Source organism: Salmo salar, chromosome 19 (assembly GCF_965601325.2).
Source record: "Salmo salar chromosome 19, fSalSal1, whole genome shotgun sequence".
In the NCBI taxonomy this organism is placed as follows: Eukaryota; Metazoa; Chordata; class Actinopteri; order Salmoniformes; family Salmonidae; genus Salmo; species Salmo salar.
The window spans coordinates 49,165,928-49,188,061 of NC_138309.1; the positions used below are offsets into that span (position 1 = coordinate 49,165,928).

A 22,134-nucleotide genomic window follows, 5' to 3' on the forward strand; every position below is an offset into this window, starting at 1 on the left:
GTATATTCATAGCCATATCCTTGTAATGATTGAAGTACTGTGGTTGCAGCTTCACCTGCCTCACCTAAAGCCTATTATTTTGGGGTGTTGCTATAGGCCACCAAGTGCTAACAGTCAGTATCTAAATAAAATGTGTGAAATGCTTGATAGTTTATGTGATGTAAACAGAGAGGTCTACTTTCTTGGGGACCTGAATAATGACTGGTTTTCATCAAGCTGTCTGCTCAAGAGGAAGCTTCTCACTGTCACCAGTGCCTGTAATCTGGTTCAGTTTATTAATCAACCTACCAGAGTGTTTACAAACACTACAGGAGCAAGATCATATACATGTAACCATCACATTTTTACTAATGCTGTTTAACTTTGTTCTAAAAACATATCTGTACCCATTGCTCACAATATAGTGGCTATATCCAGGAAAGCCAAAATTCTAAAAGCTGGGCCTAAAATAGTGTATAAGATCATACAAAATATGTTGCTGTTACTATTATGTGGATGATGTCAAAATATTTGTTGTTCTGATGTGATTAATAAGGAGCATCCAGACGCTGCACTTGATGCATTTATGAAATTGCTTCTTCTAATTATTGATAAATCTGCACCTGTTAAGAAACTGACTGTTAGAACTGTTAAGGCTCCATGGATTGATGAGGAATTGAAAAACTGTATGGTTGGAAAAAGGAGTGGCTGTCACGCCCTGGCCATAGAGAGGGTTTTGTTCTCTATTTTGGTTAGGCCATGGTGTGACTGGGGTGGGCGTTCTATGTTCCTTTTTCTATGTTTTTGTATTTCTTTGTTTTGGGCCGAGTATGGTTCATAATCAGAGGCAGCTGTCTATCGTTGTCTCTGATTAGGAATCATACTTAGGCAGCCTTTTCCCACCTGTAGTTGTGGGATCTTGTCTTTGTGTAGCTGCCTGTGAGCAGCCCAGAACGTCACGCTTCGTTTTCGTCTGTATTGTTTGGTGAGTTTCATATTTATTAAACATGTGGAACTCTAAGTAGGCTGCGCCTTGGTCTACTCCTTTAGACAATCGTGACAGTGGCTAATAAGTCTGGCTGCACATCTGACTGGCTGACTTACTGCAAATTGAGAAATTATGTAACTAAACTCAACAAAAAGAACAAGAAATTGTATTATGAAGCCAAGATCAATGATACAAAGAATGATGGAAAAAAACGGAGTATTTAAATGAAATTATGGACAGAAAGACATTCATCGAATCAGATGGCTTATTCATCACAAAACCATTTGATGTTGCCAATTATTTTAATGATTAATTCATTGGCAAAGTGGGCAAACTTAAGCAGGAAATGCCAACAATGAACACTGAGACATCGTATTCATGCATAAGAAAACAAATAATGAAAGAAAAGCATTGTAAGTTAGAATTTTGTAAAGTTAGTATGGGAGAGGTAGAAAATATATTGTTATGGATCAATAATGACAAACCTCCTGGCATTGACAACCTACATTGAGGGAAAAAAGTATTTGATTCCCTGCTGATTTTGTATGATTGCCCACTGACAAAGAAATGATCAGTCTATAATTTTAACGGTAGGTTTATTTGAACAGTGAGAGACAGAATAACAACAAAAAAACAGAAAAACGCATCTCAAAAATGTTATAAATTGATTTGCATTTTAATGAGGGAAATAAGTATCTGACCCCCTCTCAATCAGAAAGATTTCTGGCTCCCAGGTGTCTTTTATACAGGTAACAAGCTGAGATTAGGAGCACACTCTTAAAAGGAGTGCTCCTAACCACAGCTTGTTACCTGTATAAAAGACACCTGTCCGCAGAAGCAATCAATCAATCAGATTCCAAACTCTCCACCATGGCCAAGACCAAAGAGCTCTCCAAGGATGTCAGGGACAAGATTGTAGACCTACACAAGGCTGGAATGGGCTACAAGACCATCGCGAAGCAGCTTGGTGAGAAGGTGACAACAGTTGGTGCGATTATTCGCAAATGGAAGAAACACAAAAGAACTGTCAATCTCCCTCGGCCTGGGGCTCCATGCAAGATCTCACCTCGTGGAGTTGCGATGATAATGAGAACGGTGAGGAATCAGCCCAGAACACCATCCCCACCGTCAAACATGGAGGTTGAAACATTATGTTTTGGGGGTGTTTTTCTGCTAAGGGGACAGGACAACGTCACCGCATCAAAGGGACGATGGACGGGGCCATGTACCGTCAAATCTTGGGTGAGAACCTCCTTCCCTCAGCCAGGGCATTGAACATGGGTCGTGGATGGGTATTCCAGCATGACAATGACCCAAAACACACAGCCAAGGCAACAAAGAAGTGGCTCAAGAAGAAGCACATTAAGGTCCTGGAGTGGCCTAGCCAGTCTCCAGACCTTAATTCCATAGAAAATCTGTGGAGGGAGCTGAAGGTTCGAGTTGCCAAACATCAGCCTCAAAACCTTAATGACTTGGAGAAGATCTGCAAAGAGGAGTGGGACAAAATCTGGTGGCCAACTACAAGAAACGTCTGACCTCTGTGATTGCCAACAAGGGTTTTGCCACCAAGTACTAAGTCATGTTTTGCAGAGGGGTCAAATACTTATTTCCCTCATTAAAATGCAAATCAATGTATAACATTTTTGACATGCGTTTTTCTGTATTTTTTTGTTGTTATTCTGTTTCTCACTGTTCAAATAAACCTACCATTAAAATGATAGACTGATAATTTCTTTGTCAGTGGGCAAACGTACAAAATCAGCAGGGGATCAAATACTTTTTTCCCTCACTGTAGATGGAAAGCTACTGAGGATGGTAGCTGACTCTATAGCCACTACTATCTGTCATATTTTTAATCTGAGCCTAGAGGAAAGTGTTTGTCCTCAGGCCTGGAGGGAAGCCAAAGCCATTCCTCTCCTCTCTCCTGTTCCAACCCTTTCTCTCTCCTCTTCCAACCCTTTCTCTCTCCTCTTCCAACCCTTTCTCTCTCCTCTCTCCTTTTCCAACCCTTCCTCTCTCCTGTTCCAACCCTTTCTCTCTCCACTCTCCTTTTCCAACCCTTCCTCTCTCCTGTTCCAACCCTTTCTCTCGCCTCTCTCCTGTCCCAACCCTTTCTCTCTCCACTCTCCTGTTCCAACCCTTTCTCTCTCCACTCTCCTGTTCCAACCCTTTCTCTCTCCACTCTCCTTTTCCAACCTTTCCTCTCTCCTGTTCCAGCGGCCTTTACTGGTTCTAACAGCAGACCTATCAGCTTGCTGCCAGCTTTTAGCAAACTGTTGGAAAAATGTGTGTTTGACCAAATACAATGCTATTTGTCTGTAAACAAATTGACAACAGACTGTCAGCATGCTTATAGAGAAGGGCACTCAACATGGACTGCACTGACACAAATTACTGATAATTGTTTGAAAGAAATTGATAATATTACGATTTTCAGAGCTGTACTCTTAGATTACAGTGCAGCCTTTGATATTATTGACTATAACCTGTTCTTGAGAAAACTTAAGTTATGTCTTTCAACCTCTACCATATTTTGGATTCAGAGATATCTATCTAATATAACTGTTCTTTAATGGAAGCATCTCTAATGTCAAACATGTAGGGTGTGGTGTACCACGAGGCAGCTCTCTAGGCCTTCTACTCTTTTTATTTTTTTATTCATTATTACCCCTTTTTCATGATATCCAATTGGTAGTTACAGTCTTGAAGGTCGATAGCCATGCGTCCTCCAAAAGACGACCCTGGAAACCAACTGCTAGAGCGCGATGAGGCAAGGACATCTCGGCCGGCCAAACCCTTCACTAACCTGGATCACGCTGGGCCTCATGGGTCTCCCAGTCACGGCCGGCTGTGAAAGCCCTGAATCGAACCCGAATCTGTAGTGACACCTCTTACACTGCGATGCAGTGCCTTAGACAGCTGCGCCACTCGGGAGGCCTAGGCCCTCTACTTTTTTCTATTTTTACCAATGACCTGCCACTGGCATTAAACAAAACCTGTGTGTCCATGTATGCTTATAATTCAACCATATACGTGTCAGCAACCACAGCTAATGAAGTCACTGAAAACCTTAAGAAGGAGATGCAGTCTGTTATGGAATGGGTGGTAGGTAATAAACCGGTCCTGTACATCTCTAAATCTAAGAGCATTGTATATGGTACAAATCACTCCCTAAGCCCCAGACCTCAGTTTAATATGGTAATGAATGGTGTGGCTGTTCAACAAGTTGAGGAGACTAAATTACTTGGTGTTACCTTAGATTGTAAACTGTCATGGTCAAAATATATAGATTCCATGGTTATAAAGATGAGGAGGGGTCTGTCCATAATACAATTCAATACTAAGTACAGTATTATATAGAGCCATTATTAAATTGAACTCCCTTCTATCTCATATTGCTCAAATGAAGCCTGGTAAACAAAAATAAGATAATGCAACACTTCACAGCTCTACGCCTCTCCCTATTTGACCTAGATATTTTGTGTGTATTTATTGATATGTTGTCTACTCGTGCCGTTTTTAAATGTTACATTTATGTAGTTCTGTCCTTGAGCTGTTCTTGTTTATTAATGTTCTATATTTTGTCCTGTTTCATGTTTTGTGTGGAACCCAGGAAGAGTAGCTGCTGCTTTCACAACAGTTAATGGAGATCCTAATAAAATACCAAATAGAAAGGTTTGAGAAATTATTATACGTTGACTAAAACTTAAACAGTGACACATTTAGCATATACATTGCACATTAACACTGCAGAGCATATGGATTCTTGAGAAACGCTGTATGTGCAAGATCTGCTTTGGGGTTTTGGCTATTTTCCTCTATTCAATCCATTTCTAATGAATGGAAATGGTTTGTAACTAACATTGTCTCCATACTTCTATGAAAATGAATTTGGGTTCTACAAAATGTCCACTATTTTTCCTTCCACAGTGACTATGATCATAAGATCTGTTGTCTGAGCCAAGATGGAGTGGGCCTTGTGTTTCACAGCCAGATCAAACGTTTTCACAACCTGCCTGCAATTAAATATTAACGTTCTCAGAACAGGCAACATTTTCAATTCCTTTCTCATTTCAGGATATTTAGAAGTTTTACCTGTCAGGAAATGTATTGCTTCCTTCCCAAAACCAATGGGAAACCAAAAATGTACGTTCCCACAACTTCCAAGGAACCAAATATGCTAGCTGGGCACTCACTATGACCCACTTTGCTGTAAATAACTCTGCACACACCTGTAACCTGTCTATCAGCACCCCACACACTCCTCTAATCTCATCCGTTTCCTCTTGCCTCCTCTTTTCTGCCATTCCTCTGTTCTGTGTTTGTAATTCAAATTCAAACACAGATGGACAAGCCATGGCTGCTGGCTCAAACTGTGTTTGCATGCGTTTGTGTGTGAATGTTTGCAACTCAGCCAGTTATCTCTAGGTTGAGACATGAGAGAAAATCATGGCTCCAGGGCGCTTGTATTGCTCAGGCAATTAACATGCTCCCCTTGGAAAGCTAAAATATCCACGGCTCCACTGCAGTAATTGCCTTGTTGAAGATATCCCTTCCCAGACAGACACACAGACAGACACCTAGACCAAGCGGCTGACTCTCGCTTTGTGGTGTGGTGACAGCTTTGAATTGGCTCAGCCTACCCAAACTTGTGTCTAATTCATTTTCAATCTGCAATTTGCATAATTGAATCTATTTGTGTGATGGTAATGCGTTTGGTCCTCTGCTATAAACATCTGTGCTGTTGAGGAGCATCAGATGTGATGGGATACTGCCTCCTGTGTGTATCCATAACACCTGTAAGGCCAGGTGGTTATAGGGAGCTCCAAACCCGTTAAAAACATAAAATTGCATTTTTCATTACGGTCAGGTTCGATTATATAGGGTTCTGTTCTGAATGTTATCTAACTTTAAACTTGCATGCATTATTACTACACTCTTACTTTGAATTCATCTGTACTTTAGTGTAACAGCTTCTCAGAAAACCCCCAGCGACCTGGCAGAGACATATACCAGTTATCACTGAAATTACACATGCTCCCAAAAGATAACATTGGACTTCAAAGCCTGGAGAACAGACAGAGAAATGCGTCCCAAATGTGAAATTCAGAAGCGGGGCCCGTTTCACAGCACTAATAGATTATTCACAGATGTCTTAGTGGCGGAAAAAACAACAGCAAAGACTAAAGAGGACTAATCTGGTTTCATAACCAACATTTGGTTCTTCTTCAGAACATCCCCCACTTCAATGATTCAGGACAGAGTGAGAGTGAGAGAGAGGTCCGCTCACCAACAAAGAATTCACAAAATGGGACAAACACCAAATTGAGACTGCATGCAGAATTCTGCAAAAATACCCTCCTTGTACAATGAAAAACATCAAATAATGCATGCAGAGCAGAATTTGGCTGATACCCGCTAATTATCAAAATCCAGAAAAGAGCGGTTAAATTCTACAACCACCTAAAAGGAAGCAATTCCCAAACCTTCTATAACAACGCCATCACCTACAGAGAGATGAACATGGAGAAGAGTCCCCTGATCAAGCTGGTCCTGGGGCTCTGTTCACAAACACAAACAGACACCACAGAGCCCCAGGACAGCAACACAATTAGACCCAACCAAATCATGAGAAAACAAAAAGATCATTTTTTCCAATGTGTCAAGTAATTAACAAAAAAACAGAGCAAACTAGAATGCTATTTGGCTCTAAACAGAGAGCACACAGTGGCAGAATACCTGACCAATGTGGCTGACACAAACTTAAGGAAAGCTTTGACTATGTACAAACTCAGTGGGCATAGCCTTGCTATTGAGAAAGGCCGTCGTAGACCTGGCTCTCAAGAGAAGACAGGCTATGTGCACACTGCCCACAAAATGAGGTGGAAACTGAGCTGCACTTCCTAACCTCCTGCCAAATGTATGACCATATTAGAGACACATATTTCCCTCAGATTACACAGATTCACAAAGAATTTGAAAACAAACCCAATTTTGATAAACTTCGATATCTATTGGGTGAAATACCACAGTGTGCCATCACAGCAGCAAGATTTGTGACCTGTTGCCACAAGAAAAGGGCAACCAGTGAAGAACAAACACCATTGTAAATACAACCCGTATTTATGTTTATTTATTTTGCCTTTTGTACTTTAACTATTTGCACATTGTTACAACACTGTATATATTCATAATATGACATTTGAAATGTCTTTATTCTTTTGGAACTTCTGTGAGAGTAATGTTTACTGTTCATTTTTATTGTTTATTTCACTTTTGTTTATTATCTATTTCACTTGCTTTGTCAATGTTAACATATGTTTCCCATGCCAATAAAGCCCCTTGAATTGAATTGAATTGCGAGAGAGCTAGAGAGAGAGAAGATGAACTGACTCCCTGATCGGTTCCTCTTTTCCCCTGCTCTGTCTGTTTCTGTCTAACTAATGAGAAGTTAAAGGAAAGAACCACTGAATGGGAGGTCTAATTTAATAGAGGGGAGACATGCATCAAGGTTATGTTGGTCGAACTGGAGGAATCACACTTATTCAATTGTCTGTTTTAATTGAATATTTGCTCTGCTGAGCCACAATTACTTGAAGAGGTTTCTAATAAATGTAATCGTTTTGGTGGTGGGGAAATAAAAAGGAAAGGGAGATCGGGTTTCACATTATTGGACACACTCGTTATCTCTCTCTTTCACGCTCTCTCTCTATCCATCTTTCACTCTCTCCCTCTCTCTCTCTCTTTCACTCTCTCTCTCTCCCTCTCTATCTATTCATCTTTCACTCTCTCTCTCCCTCTCTCTCTATCCATCTTTCACTCTCTCTCTCTCCCTCTCTCTCTATCCATCTTTCACTCTCTCTCTATCTAACTTTCACTCTCTCTTTCTCTCTCTGTCTCTTTCACTCTCTCTATCTAACTTTCACTCTCTCTGTCTCTCTCTTTCTCACTCTCTCTCGCTCTCTCACCCTCACTGTGTCTGTCGTCCTGTCTGTCCCTCTGTATATGTCTCTCTCTCTCTCTCCTCATGTCTGACCAAACATAGAGAACATATTTTATTTGTCCTTCCTTGTTTTCACTTAAAGGGATACTTCGGGATTTTGGCAATGAGGACCTTTATCTTCTTCCCCAGAATCAGATGAACTCATTGATAACATTTTTTTGGTCTCTATGTCCAGTAGGAAGGAAGTTAGAGGTAGTTTTGTGAGCCATTGCTAATAGCGTCTATGGGTATTTGCTAGCATGCTAGACAGCCAAAAAACATAAACTCGACTCAACGTCGCCACATTTCAGTAGCAAGAGGTTCTCAAGGTAAGGCTATTCAGCCTATTCACTGCCTGTATCTGCCCAACTTAGTTGGTTTTGTGCTTATAGCTATTAGAGTTATTGTGGGGATGGTCAACATCAGCCCCCTCCACCAAGAAACACACTATCACCTACAAAGTACAGAAACACACTATCAAATCAAATCTTATTTGTCACATGCTTCGTAAACAACAGGTGTAGACTAACAGTGAAATGCTTACTTACAGGTCCTTTTCCAACAATGCAGAGTTAGAGTTTCAAAACATTGAAATGGTGACAAAAGGAATAAATACACACTGAATAACAATAACTCATAAAAATAATATGTCTATATACAGGGAGCACCAATAGCGAGTTGATGTGCAGCGTTACGAGTTAATTGAGGAAGCTATGTACATTTAGGTAGGGTTAAAGTGACTCGGCAACAGGATAGATAATAGACAGTAGCAGTAGCGTACGTGAAAGTGTGTGTGTGTGTGGCGTCAGTATGCACGTGTGCGCATGTTGTGTATGTGTGTGTGTGTGTGTGTGTGTGTGTGTGTGTGTGTGTGTGTGTGTGTGTGTATTAAGTCAGTGGAAGAGAAAGAGAGTTAGTGCCACGAAAGGTCAATGCAGGTAGTCCGGGTAGCCACTTGATTAGCTATTTAGCAGTCTTGTTTATCAGTCTTATGGCTTGGGGGTAGAAGCTGTTCAGGGTCCTGCTGGTTCTAGACATGCTGCTTTCTATGCACTAGCAGAGAGAACACTCTATTGCTTGGGTGGCTGTAGTCATAAACAATTTTTTTGGTGCCTTTCTCTGACACCGCCTGGTATAGAGGTCCTGGATGTCAGGGAGCTCGGCCCCAGGGATGCACTCTGCCATACTCACCACCCTCTGTAGCGCTGATGCAGCCAGTCAAGATGCTCTACATGGTGCAGCTGTATACATTTCAGAGGATCTGAGGGCCCATACCAAATATTTTCATCATCTTGAGGGGGAAGAGGCGCTGTCGTGTGTGTGGACCATGTTATTTAGTAATGTGGACACCGAGGAACTTGAAGTTCTCGACCTGCTCCACTTAAGCCCCGTCGACGTGAATGGGGGCGTGCTCGCCCATCCGTTTCCTGTAGTCTTGATGATGGTGTTGGAGTTGTGCACAGTCGGGGGTGAACAGGGAGTGCAGGAAGGGACTAAGAACACACCCCTGAGGAGCCCCCGTGTTGATGGTCAGCGTGGTAGATGGGTTGTTTTCTACCCTCACCACCTGGGGGCAGGCCGTCAGGAAGTCCAGGATCCAGTTGCAGACGGATGCGTTCAGTCCCAGGGTACTGAGCTTTGTGATGAGTTTGGAGGGGACTATGGTGTTGTGTGAAGCAGTTCAGAGCTGTTTAGTGCTGTACATTGTGTAACTGGCCAAGGCTGACAGCCTGCCAAACTGACACACACTGATCAGGGAGTGTTCAGCTCTGACAAGGTGAGGTCGGTGCAGAGACTAGTGTGTGTATGTGTGTGTGTGTGTGTGTGTGTGTGTGTGTGTGTGTGTGTGTGTGTGTGTGTGTGTGTGTGTGTGTGTGTGTTCAGCAGCATTGAGAAGGTGAATCAGACTGTTCTAGTGCAGATAGCTCTGATGTTCGAGATATGGAAACACAGAGTACATTAGCCCCGTGGAGACACCAAAGCCCTAAATTACTTTTGACTTGAAAACGTTCTCTCTTGAGACATGAAAAAGTTCCACTGGAGTTGCTACCAAAGCATTCAGTGAACTTCTGTGAGACTAGGAATCTGTAAAATTCACATAACAGCCAAAAGGGCTGTTTGACAAGAGCAGTAACTAGCAAGCTCTACAATTCTACATTTTTGCTCTGCATGCTGCTTGAAATGTATTACAAACCTCGTCTTTGTGTGCTCCACAAACTCTCCTTCCTCCCTCCCTCCCTCCCTCCCTCCCTCCCTCCCTCCCTCCCTCCCTCCCTCCCTCCCTCCCTCCCTCCCTCCCTCCCTCAACAAGGCCTGGCCTATGTTAAAAGTGTTTAATAAAGTACAAAGTGTTTGTTAGTTGTTAAGCCTGTGTTAAAAGATGCTTGAAATTATTAAAAGATTTTAAAAAGCAATTGTGATTGTGTTGAATTTCGATTGTGTTGAATTGTGATTGTGTTGAATTGTGTTTGGGAAATAAAGACAGACATGGTTTTAAAAAAAGTAGTGGTAGTATTTCATTCAGTACAGACAGTTGTAGCTGTCCTTACCCAGGGTAAGTTGTGCTAGCTAAGAGAACACTTGTTTTTACACAAACAATGTTTTTTACAGGATTACTAGTTTGGGAATGGGAGGGCACTCTCGTCAATCGGAATGTTTACATGAAATGTGATCATTTCTACGGACGCACAACATCCTGAAATATATGTAGATATCTTTGTTAGAAAGGATATTATATTTCACTTGACATAGTGAAGCTGAATGTAAAAAATGGCTCAACTTACCCAACTCTCCCCTACGTGTAAATGTTCTTAGTGAATAAAGGTGATTCTGATTCCACCCTCTGCTATTTTTCTCTCTCTCCAGTTTTTTATTACATGTATTTATTTCACCTTTATTTAACCAGGTAAGCTAGTTGAGAACAAGTACTCATTTACAACTGCGACCTGCCCAAGATATATCAAAGCAGTGCGACAAAAACAACAACACAGAGTTACACATGGGATAAACAAAAGTACAGTCAATAACACAATAGAAAATGTCTATGTACAGTGTGTGCAAATGTAATACGATTAGGGAGGTAAGTCAATAAATAGGCCATAGAGGCAAAATAATTACAATTTAGCATTAACACTGGAGTGATAGATGTGCAGATGATGATGTGCATGTAGAGATACTGGGGTGCAAAAGAGCAACAAAAAAAATAACAATATGGGGATGAGGTAGTTGGGTGTGCTATTTACAGGAGGCCTGTGAACAGGTACAGTGATCGGTAAGCTGCTCTGACAGCTGATGCTTAAAGTTTGAGAGGGAGATATAAGTCTCCAGCTTCAGTGATTTTCGCAATTCGTTCCAGTCATTGGCAGCTGAGAAACGGAAGGAAATGCAGCAAAAGGAGGTGTTGGCTATGGGGATGACCAGTGAAATAGTGCATGCTATGGGTAGTTGTTGCTATGGTGACCAGTGAGCTGAGATAAGGCAGGGCTTTACCTAGCAAAGACTTATAGATGACTTGGAGCCAGTGGGTTTGGAGACGAATATGTAGTGAGGGCAAGCCAACGAGAGCATACATGACACAGTCGTGTGTAGTACATGGGGCTTTGGTGACAAAACGGATGGCACTGTGATAGACTACATCCAATTTGCTGAGTAGAGTGTTGGAGGCTATTTTGTAAATGACATCGCTGAAGTCAAGGATCGGTAGGATAGTCAGTTTTATGAGGGTATGTTTGGCAGCATGAGTTAAGGAGGATTTGTTGCGAAATAGGAAGCCGATTCTAGATTTAATTTTGGATTGGAGATGCTTAATGTGAGTCTGGAATGTGAGTCTGGAAGTTTACAGTCTAACCAGACACCTAGGTATTTGTAGTTGTACACATATTCTAAGTCAAAACTGTCCAGAGTAGTGATGCTAGTTGGGCGGGCGGGTGCGGGCAGCAATCAGTTGAAGAGCATGAATTTAGTTTTACTAGCATTTAAAAGCAGTTGGCGGCCATGGAAGGAGTGTTGTATGGCATTGAAGCTAATTTGGAAGTTTGTTAACACGGTGTCCAAAGATGGGCCAGAAGTATACAGAATGGTGTTTGTTGTCTGCGTAGAGGTGGATCAGAGAATCACCAGCAGCAAGAGTGACATCATTGATATATACAGAGAAAAGAGTTGGCCCGAGAATTTAACCCTGGGGCACCCCCATAGAGACTGCCAGAGGTCCGGACAACAGGCCCTCTGATTTGACACACTGAACTCTGTCAGAGAAGTAGTTGGTGAACCAAGCGAGGAAGTCATTTGAGAAACCAAGGCTATTGAGTCTGCCAATAAGGATGTGGTGATTGACAGAGTCGAAAGCCTTGGCCAGGTCAATGAAGACGGCTGCACGGTACTGTCTTTTATCGATGGCGGATATGATATCGTTTAGGACCTTGAGTGTGGCTGAGGTGCACCCATGACCAGCTCGGATACCAGATTGCATAGTGGAGAAGGTACGGTGGAATTCGAAATGGTCGGTGATCAATTTGTTAACTTGGCATTTGAAGATTTTAGAAAGGCAGGGCAGGATGGATATACAGTTGAAATTGGAAGTTTACATACACTTAGGTTGGAGTCATTAAAACCCGTTTTTCAACAACTCCACAAATTTCTTGTTAACAAACTATAGTTTTGTCAAGTCGGTTAGGACATCTACTTTGTGAATGACGCAAGTAATTTTTCCAACAATTGTTTACAGACGGATTATTTCACTGATAATTCCAGTGGGTCACAAGTTTATATACACTAAGTTGACAATGCCTTTAAACAGCTTGGAAATTCCTGAAAATGATGTCATGGCTTTAGAAGCTTACGTTACGCTAATTGACATAATTTGAGTCAATTGGGGGTGTACCTGTGGATGCATTTCAAGGCCTACCTTCAAACTCAGTGTCTCTTTGCTTGACATCATGGGAAAATCAAAAGAAATCAGCCAAGACCTCAGATAAAACATTTTAGAGCTCCACAAGTCTGGTTCATCCTTGGGAGAAATTTCCAAACGTCTGATGGTACCACGTTCATCTGTACAAACAATAGTACGCAAGTATAAACACTATGGGACCTCGTAGTCGTCATACCGCTCAGGAAGGAGAAGCGTTCTGTCTCCTAGAGATGAACGTACTTTGGTGCAAAAAGTGCAAATCAATCCCAGAACAACAGCAAAGGACCTTGTGAATATGCTGTAGGTAACAGGTACAAAATATCTATATCCATAGTAAAACGAGTCCTATATCGACATAACCTGAAAGCCCGCTCAGCAAGGAAGAAGCCACTGCTCCAAAACCAACATAAAAATGCCAGACTACGGTTTGCAACTGCACATGGGGACAAAGATTATCGTACTTTTTGGAGAAATGTCCTCTGGTCTGATGAAACAAAAACAGAACTGTTTGGCCATAATGACCATCGTTATGTTTGGAGGAAAAAGGGGGAGGCTTGCAAGCCAAAGAATACCATCCCAATCGTGAAGCACGGGGGTGGAAGCATCATGTTGTGGGGGTGCTTTGCTGCAGGAGGGACTGGTGCATTTCACAAAATAGATGGCATCATGAGGGAGGAACATTATGTGGATATATTGAAGCAATATCTCAAGACATCAGTCATGAATTTAAAGCTTGGGTGCAAATGGGTCTTCCAAATGGACAATGACCCCAAGCATACTTCCAAAGTTGTGGCAAAATGGCTTAAGGTCAACAAAGTCAAGGTATTGGAGAGGCCATCACAAAGCCCTGACCTCAATCCTATAGAAAATCTGTTGGCAGAACTGAAAAAGCGTGTGTGAGCAAGGAGGCCTACAAATCTGACTCAGTTACACCAGCTCTGTCAGGAGGAATGGGCCAAAATTCACCGAACTAGCGACATTCTTGTGGAAGGCTACCCGAAACGTTTGACCCAAGTTAAACAATTTAAAGGCAATGCTACCAAATACTAATTGAGTGTATGTAAACTTCTGACCCACTGGGAATGTGATGAAAGAAATAAAAGCTGAAATAAATCATTCTCTCTACTATTATTCTGGCATTTCACATTCTCAAAATAAAGTGGTGATCCTAACTGACCTAAAACGGAATATTTACTTAGATTAAATTTCAGGAATTGTGAAAAACTGAGTTTAAATGTATTTGGCCTAGGTAAATGTAAACTTCCGACTTCAACTGTAGGTCTATAACAGTTTTTGTCTAGAGTGTCTCCCTCTTTGAAGAGGGGGATGACCGCGGCAGCTTTCCAATCTTTATGGATCTCAGACGATACAAAAGAGGCTAGTAAATAGGCGTTGCAATTAAACAGAGTAGATGTGGATTACAGTCTCTCTCTCATAATCTGTATGGGTGCCCATGCCCATGTTTCCCCTGCAATGGCCCCGGGGTATCCCTGTACCGACCCCTGGCATGTAAACACACCCTCATAATAGTAATCACCTGAACATGGAACCATGAGCTCTGGAACACATCCCATCTCCACTCATTTTCAAATGATCTGTTATTATATGGCAGGGGGCGCATTGAGGTGCCACACTTTGCTATTGTTGTTTCTACGCTATGGCATCTAGGAATACAAATGTCATATGGTAATTCTTGAGTGTGTGTGTGTGTTGTGTTTCATGGTAATCCTTCACAAGGGATTGTGTTTTGTCCTCTATGGTGGTAACAGATTACTGTGTGTGTGAAGCAATATGTATTATGGTTAAATCCTGCCAATGTAGAGTTGAATCCATGAATTATAAAGCCATTGGGATCCTCTGTAAAGAACTCCACTGTGACAAACAACCGACTTTGTTCACTGGGATAAAAATCGGTGAAACGTTTAGCCAGCAACATTGATCAGGGATCCTTACATGCCAAGTTTCCTAACAAACCATACAACAGCATTGTAGAACCACACAATGCTCCCCAAACAAAGCAGAAGGGAACCTACAATGCAGCGACATCCATCACCTCAGCCAATAAGACTGCTTCTGAAATAGCACCCTATTCCGGATTTAGAGCACCGCTTTTGACCAGAGCCCAGAGTAGTGCACTATATAGGGAATATGGTGACATTTTGGACGCACACTGAGAGTAACATTGTTAAGTGTTTGTTTACCTTGCGTCCTCCCGTGTTGAGCCGGATGGGCGTGAGGAAGGGGTCAAAGATCATGTGGCTGGTTTCGATGTTGATGGGGGACTGCCTCTTCCCCACGGAGCACAGGTTCCACGCTGAGTTCACTAGCCCCCAGAATGACGGCACTGCAACACACAGAGGTAGAGACAAAACGGTTAGCATGTGTTGCTAACCACAACATTTCAATAGTGCACAAAACAGTTAGCATGTGTTGCTAAAGTTGATGTTTCAATATGGCACAAAACGGTTAGCATGTGTTGCTAACAACATTGTTTCAATAGGGCACAAAATGGTTAGCATGTGTTGCTAAAGACAACATTTCAATATGGCACAAAACGGTTAGCATGTGTTGCTAATGATGACACTCCAATAGGGCACAAAATGGTTAGCCTGTGTTGCTAATGACGATGTTTCAATAGAGCACAAAACGGCTAGCCTGTGTTGCTAAAGAGATACTGGTTACAGGACAGGGTTTTGGCTCTTTGTTAGGGCTGCTCTATGGTGCTATGTAGGTGATAGTAACAATTTGTCCTATGGAAGAGCATAGATATCATGTAATAACATGTCAAGTTAGCACACATATACACAGTCCAGTTTGAATTATTGCTAATGTATACAGGTCATCCAGAAGATCCCCAAGCAGGAAATGGATATGTGCAGTTACAGACTTGCAAAGAACAAAGTTAGTAAACTATAGCATCATTATCCACTTCCACTTCTACTGTACTGCTGGAACAGTGCTACCTCTGTCTCTCTGTATGTCTGTCTGTCTCTCTCTCTCTCTCTCTCTCTCTCTCTCTCTCTGCCTCTGTCTCTCTCTCACTCTCTCTGTTTCGTTCTCTCTCTGTGTGTCTCTCTATCAATTAAATTAAAATAAATTCAAAGGGCTTTAATGGTATGGCAAACATATGTTTACATTGCCAAATCAAGTGAAAAGGATAATAAACGAAAGTGAAATAAACAGTACTTTTTTTACCTAAACATTACACTCACAAAAGTTCCAAAGGAATAGTGACATTTCAAATGTCATATTATGGCTATAAACAGTGTTAGAACCATAATAAACATTTGTATAACCATAATAAACAGTGTTATAACCATAATAAAAAGTGTTATAACCATAATAAACAGTGTTATAACCATAATAAACAGTGTTATAGCCATACTAAACAGTGTTATAACCATAATAAACAGTGTTATAAGAGTGTTATAACGAGGTGCAAATAGTTATAGGTTGTATTTACAATTGTGTTTGTTATTCACTGGTTGCCCTTTCTTAATAACAAATGTTATTTGTCACATGCGCCTAATACAACAGATGTAGAACTAACAGTGAAATGCTTACTTACAAGCCCTTAACCAACAATGCAGTTTTAAGAAAAACATTTAAAAAAATTAAAAAATAAAAGAAAGAAACAATAATTAAAGAGCAGCAGTAAAAAAGCAATAGCGGGGATATATACAGGGGGTTCCCCAACAAAGCATCGGTTAGTCAAGGTAATTGAGGTAATATGTACAAGTAGGTAGAGTTATTAACCTGTCTGGGCAGGGGGCAGTATTTTCACGGACGGATAAAAAACGTACCCGATTTAAACTGGTTACTACTCTTGCCCAGAAATGAGAATATGCATATTATTAGTAGATTTGAATAGAAAACACACTGAAGTTTCTAAAACTCTTTGAATGGTGTCTGTGAGTATAACAGAACTCATATGGCAGGCAAAAACCTGAGAAAATTCCAAGCAGGAAGTGGCCTGTCTGAGAATTTTTAGTTCTTCTTTTGATTCTCTATCGAAACTACAGTATCTGTGGGGTTACGTAGCACTTTCTAAGGCTTCCATTGGCTCTCTAAAGCCTTCAGAAAGCGGATTGAGGAGTCTCCTGTCTCTGGGCAGAGGATAGTAGCTCAGTTTGTCAGTGGTCTGCCTGGTGACAAAGAGATTGGATATGCACATTCAAGTGACCACGCTGTTTTTTCTTTTCCTCTTTGAATGAATACACTATTGTCCGGTTGGAATATTATCGCTATTTTACGAGAAAAATACCATAAAAATTGATTTTAAACAGCGTTTGACATGCTTCTAAGTACGGTAATGGAACATTGTGAATTTTTTTGTCTCGAAATGTGCTAGCACGTTACCCTTTGGATAGTGACCTGAACGCACGAACAAAACGGAGGTATTTGGACATAACTATGGATTATTTGGAACAAAAACAACATTTCTTGTGGAAGTAGCAGTCCTGGGAGTGCATTCTGACGAAGATCAGCAAAGGTAATACAATTTTTCTAATACTAATTCTGAGTTTAGTGTGCCCCAAACTTGGCGGATGTCTGAATAGCTCACCGTGATGGCTGAGCTATGTACTCAGAATATTGCAAAATGTGCTTTCGCCGAAAAGCTATTTTAAAATCTAACATAGCGATTGCATAAAGGAGTTCTGCATCTATAATTCTTAAAATAATTGTTCTGTATTTTGTCAACGTTTATGATGAGTAATTTAGTCAATTCACCGGAGGTTTTCGGTGGGAATACATTTTCTGAACATCACACGCCAATGTAAAAAGCTGTTTTTTGATATAAATATGAACATGATTGTACAAAACATGCATGTATTTTATAACATAATGTCCTAGGAGTGTCATCTGATGAAGATCATCAAAGGTTAGTGCTTCATTTAGCAGTGTTTTGGGTTTTTGTGACATATATGCTTGCTTGGAAAATGGCTGTGTGATTATTTTTGGCTATGTACTCTCCTAACATAATCTAATGTTTTGCTTTTGCTGTAAAGCCTTTTTGAAATCGGACAATGTGGTTAAAGAGAGTCTTATCTTTAAAATGGTGTAAAATAGTCGTATGTTTGAAAAATTTAAATTATAGCATTTTTGAGGTTTTTGTATTTCACGCCACGCTGTTCCACTGGCTGTTGAATAGAGTGGGACGGTTACGTCCCACCTAGCCCATAGAGGTTAAAGTGACTATGCATAGATAACAACAGAGAGTAGCAGCAGCATAAAATATGCAAATAATGCAAATAATCTGGGTAGCCATTTGGTCAGGAGTCTTATAGCTTGGGGTTAGAAGCTGTTTAGAAGCCTCTTGAACCTAGACTTGGCACTCCGGTACCGCTTGCCGTGCAGTAACAGAGAGAACAGTCTATGACTAGGATGGATGGAGACATTGGCAATTTTTGGGGTATTCCGCTAACACCGCCTGGTATAGAGGTCCTGAATGGCAGGAAACTTGGCCCCAGTGATGTACTGGGCCCTACGCACTACCCTCTGTAGTGCCTCCGAGCAGTTGCCATACCAGGCAGTGATGCAACCCGTCAGGATGGTCTCGCAGGTGCAGCTGTAGAACCTTTTGAGGATCTGAGGACCCATGCCAAATCTTTTCAGTCTCCAGAGGGGGAATAGGTTTTGTCGTGCCCTCTTCACGACTGTCTTGGTGAGCTTGGACCATGTTAGTATGTTGGTGATGTGGACGCCAAGGAACTTGAAGCTCTCAACCTGCTCCACTTCAGCCCCATTGATGAGAATGGGGGCGTTCTCGGTCCTCTTTTTCCTGTAGTCCACAATCATCTCCTTTGTCTTGATCATGTTGAGGGAGAGGTTGTTGTCCTTGCACCACACGGTCAGGTCTCTGACCTCCTCCCTCTAGGCTGTCTCATCATTGTCGGTGATCAGGCCTACCACTGTTGTGTCATCGGTAAACTTAAGGATGGTGTTGGAGTCCTGCCTGGCTATGCAGTCATGAGTGAACAGGGAGTACAGGAGGGGACTGAGCACGCAGCCCTGAGGGTCACCCGTGTTGAGGATCAGCGTGGCGGATGTGTTGTTACCTACCCTTACTGGCCCGTCAGGAAGTCTAGGATCCAGTTGCAGAGGGAGGTGTTAAGTCCCAGGGTCCTTAGCTTAGTGATGAGCTTTGAGGGCACTATGGTGTTGAACGCTGAGCTGTAGCCAATGAAGAGCATTCTCACATAGGTGTTCCTTTTTAACCAGGTGTGAAAGGGCAGTGTTGAGTGCAATAGAGATTGCATTATCTGTGGATCTGTTGGGGCGGTACGCAAATTGGAGTGGGTCTAGGGTTTCTGGGATAATGGTGTTGATGTGAGCCATGACCAGCCTTTCAAAGCACTTCATGGCTACAGACGTGAGTGCTACGGGTCAGTAGTCATTTAGGCAGGTTACCTTAGTGTTCTTGGGCACAGGGACTATGGTGGTCTGCTTGAAACATGTTGGCATTACAGACTCAGACAGGGAGAGGTTGAAAATGTCACCTGCCAGTTGGTCAGCGCATGCTCAGAGTACACATCCTGGTAATCCGTCTGGCCCTGCGGTCTTGTGAATGTTGACCTTTGACCTTTTGTTGTCTGTAATAGTTGCAAGCCCTGCCACATCTTGCCACATCCAGGAGTGCACATTTTCTGTCTTCTCTTGAGAGCTAGGTCTGCCTACGGCAGCATCTCTCAATAGCAAGGCTATGCTCATTGAGTCTGTACATAGTCAAAGCTTTCCTAAATTTGGGTCAGTCACGGTGGTAAGGTATTCTGCCACTGTGTACTCTCTGTTTAGGGCCAAAGAACATTCTATTTGCTCTGTATTTATGTTAATACTTTACAATGTGTCAAGTAATTATCTTTTTCTTATCTTATGATTTGGTTGGGTCTAATTGGGTTGCTGTCCTGGGGCTCTGTTTCTGTTGTGCTTGTGAACAGAGCCCCAGGACCGGCTTGCTCAGGGGACTCTTCTCCATGTTCATCTCTCTGAAGGTGATGGCTTTGTTATGGAAGGTTTTGGAATCACATCTCTCTCTCTCGCTCTCTCTCCCTGAATGAAAGGACTAATTTAATAGAGGGGAGACATGCATCAAGGTTATGTTGGTCGGACTGGAGGAATCACACTTATTCAATTGTCAGTATTAATTGAATATTTGCTCTGCTGAGCCACAATTACTTGAAGAGGTTTCTAATAAATGTAATCATTTTGGAGGTGGGCAAATAAAAATAAAAGGGAGATTGGGTTTCACATTATCTGACACTCGTTCATTCTCTCTCTCTCTCTCTCTCTCTCTCTCTCTCTCTCTCTCTCTCTGTCTCTCTCTCTCCCTGTCTCTCGCTCTCTCTCTCTCTCTCTCTCTCTCTCTCTCTCTCTCTGTCTCTCTCTCTCCCTGTCTCTCGCTCTCTCTCTCTCTCTATCTCCCTCTCTCTCTCTCCCTCTCTCTCTCGTTCTCGTTCTCTCTCTCTCTCTGTCTCTCGCTCTCTCTCTCAACATCTTTCTCTCTCTCTCTCCGTCTCTCTCTCAATTCAATGAAATTATATTATTTCTCTGTCTCTATTGCTCTGTTTCTCTTCCTCTTTCTTTTTTTCCCCACAGATGTCTTAAATAATACTTGGCCACTGAAGACAGGAACTCACATCCTGCAAAGAGGGAAGGACGTCTTCATCGTTCCTAGCATTCCACACGGAATGACAACTCCACAAGGAAATAGAAATAGAATGTGTATTGTGTTAGTGAAACTTCTGTAATTTGTCTGGAGGAGCATGGTGTGGATGAAATAAGAGCATGTCCATTACACAGCCCAGACAGCCAGCATGTTGTCACATCTTACTAGATTCAGCCACAGACCCTGCTGTCCAATACACCACACAACCCAACCCTGCTGTCTAATACACCACACAACCCACCCCTGCTGTCTAATACACCACAACCCACCCCTGCTGTCTAATACACCACAACCCACCCCTGCTGTCTAATACACCACAACCCACCCCTACTGTCTAATACACCACAACCCACCCCTGCTGTCTAATACACCAAAACCCACCCCTACTGTCTAATACACCACAACCCACCCCTGCTGTCTAATACACCACAACCCACCCCTGCTGTCTAATACATCACAGCCCACCCCTGCTGTCTAATACATTACAGCCCACCCCTGCTGTCTAATACATTACAACCCACCCCTGCTGTCTAATACACCACAACCCACCCCTGCTGTCTAATACACCACAACCCACCCTTGCTGTCTAATACACCACAACCCACCCCTACTGTCTAATACACCACAACCCCTCCCTACTGTCTAATACACCACAACCCACCCCTGCTGTCTAATACACCACAACCCCTCCCTACTGTCTAATACACCACAACCCACCAATGCTGTCTAATACACCAAAACCCACCCCTGCTGTCTAATACACCACAACCCACCCCTGCGTTCTAATACACCAGAACCCACCCCTGCTGTCTAATACACCACACAATCCACCCCTGCTGTCCAAAACACCACAACCCACCCCTGCTGTCTAATACACCACAACCCACCAATGCTGTCTAATACACCACAACCCACCCCTACTGTATAATACACCACAACCCACCCCTACTGACTAATACACCACAACCCACACCTGCTGTCTAATACACCACAACCCACCCCTGCTGTCTAATACACCACAATCCACCCCTGCTGTCTAAAACACCACAACCCACCCCTGCTGTCTAATACACCACAACCCACCCCTGCTGTCTAATACACCACAACCCACCCCTGCTGTCCAATACACCACAACCCACCCCTGCTGTCTAATACACCACACAACCCACCCCTACTGTCTAATACACCACAACCCACCACTACTGTCTAATACACCACAACCCACCCCTGCTGTCTAACACACCACAACCCACCCCTGCTGTCTAATACACCACAACCCACCCCTCCTGTCTAATACACCACAACCCAACCCTGCTGTCTAATACACCACAACCCACCCCTGCTGTCTAATACACCACAACCCACCCCTGCTGTCTAATACACCACACAATCCACCCCTGCTGTCTAATACACCACAACCCACCCCCACTGTCTAATACACCACAACCCACCCCTGCTGTCTAATACACCACAACCCACCCCTGCTGTATAGTACACCACAACCCAACCCTACTGTCGAATACACCACAACCCACCAATGCTGTCTAATACACCAAAACCCACCCCTGCTGTATAGTACACCACAACCCACCCCTGCGTTCTAATACACCAGA

At 42.5% G+C, this 22,134-nt stretch overlaps 1 protein-coding gene across 2 annotated transcripts in view; it reads right to left on the minus strand.

The window, feature by feature from the left end:
- The window catches only part of LOC106578887 (carbonic anhydrase-related protein 10), a 330,090-nt gene that overhangs the window by 179,632 nt on the left and 128,324 nt on the right, over nt 1-22,134 (minus strand). For both annotated transcript variants that reach the window (XM_014158123.3, XM_014158122.3), the window contains exon 3: nt 15,057-15,199. In XM_014158123.3, coding sequence (XP_014013598.1) covers nt 15,057-15,199 — 143 coding nt within the window. The remainder of the gene's footprint in view (nt 1-15,056; nt 15,200-22,134) is intronic.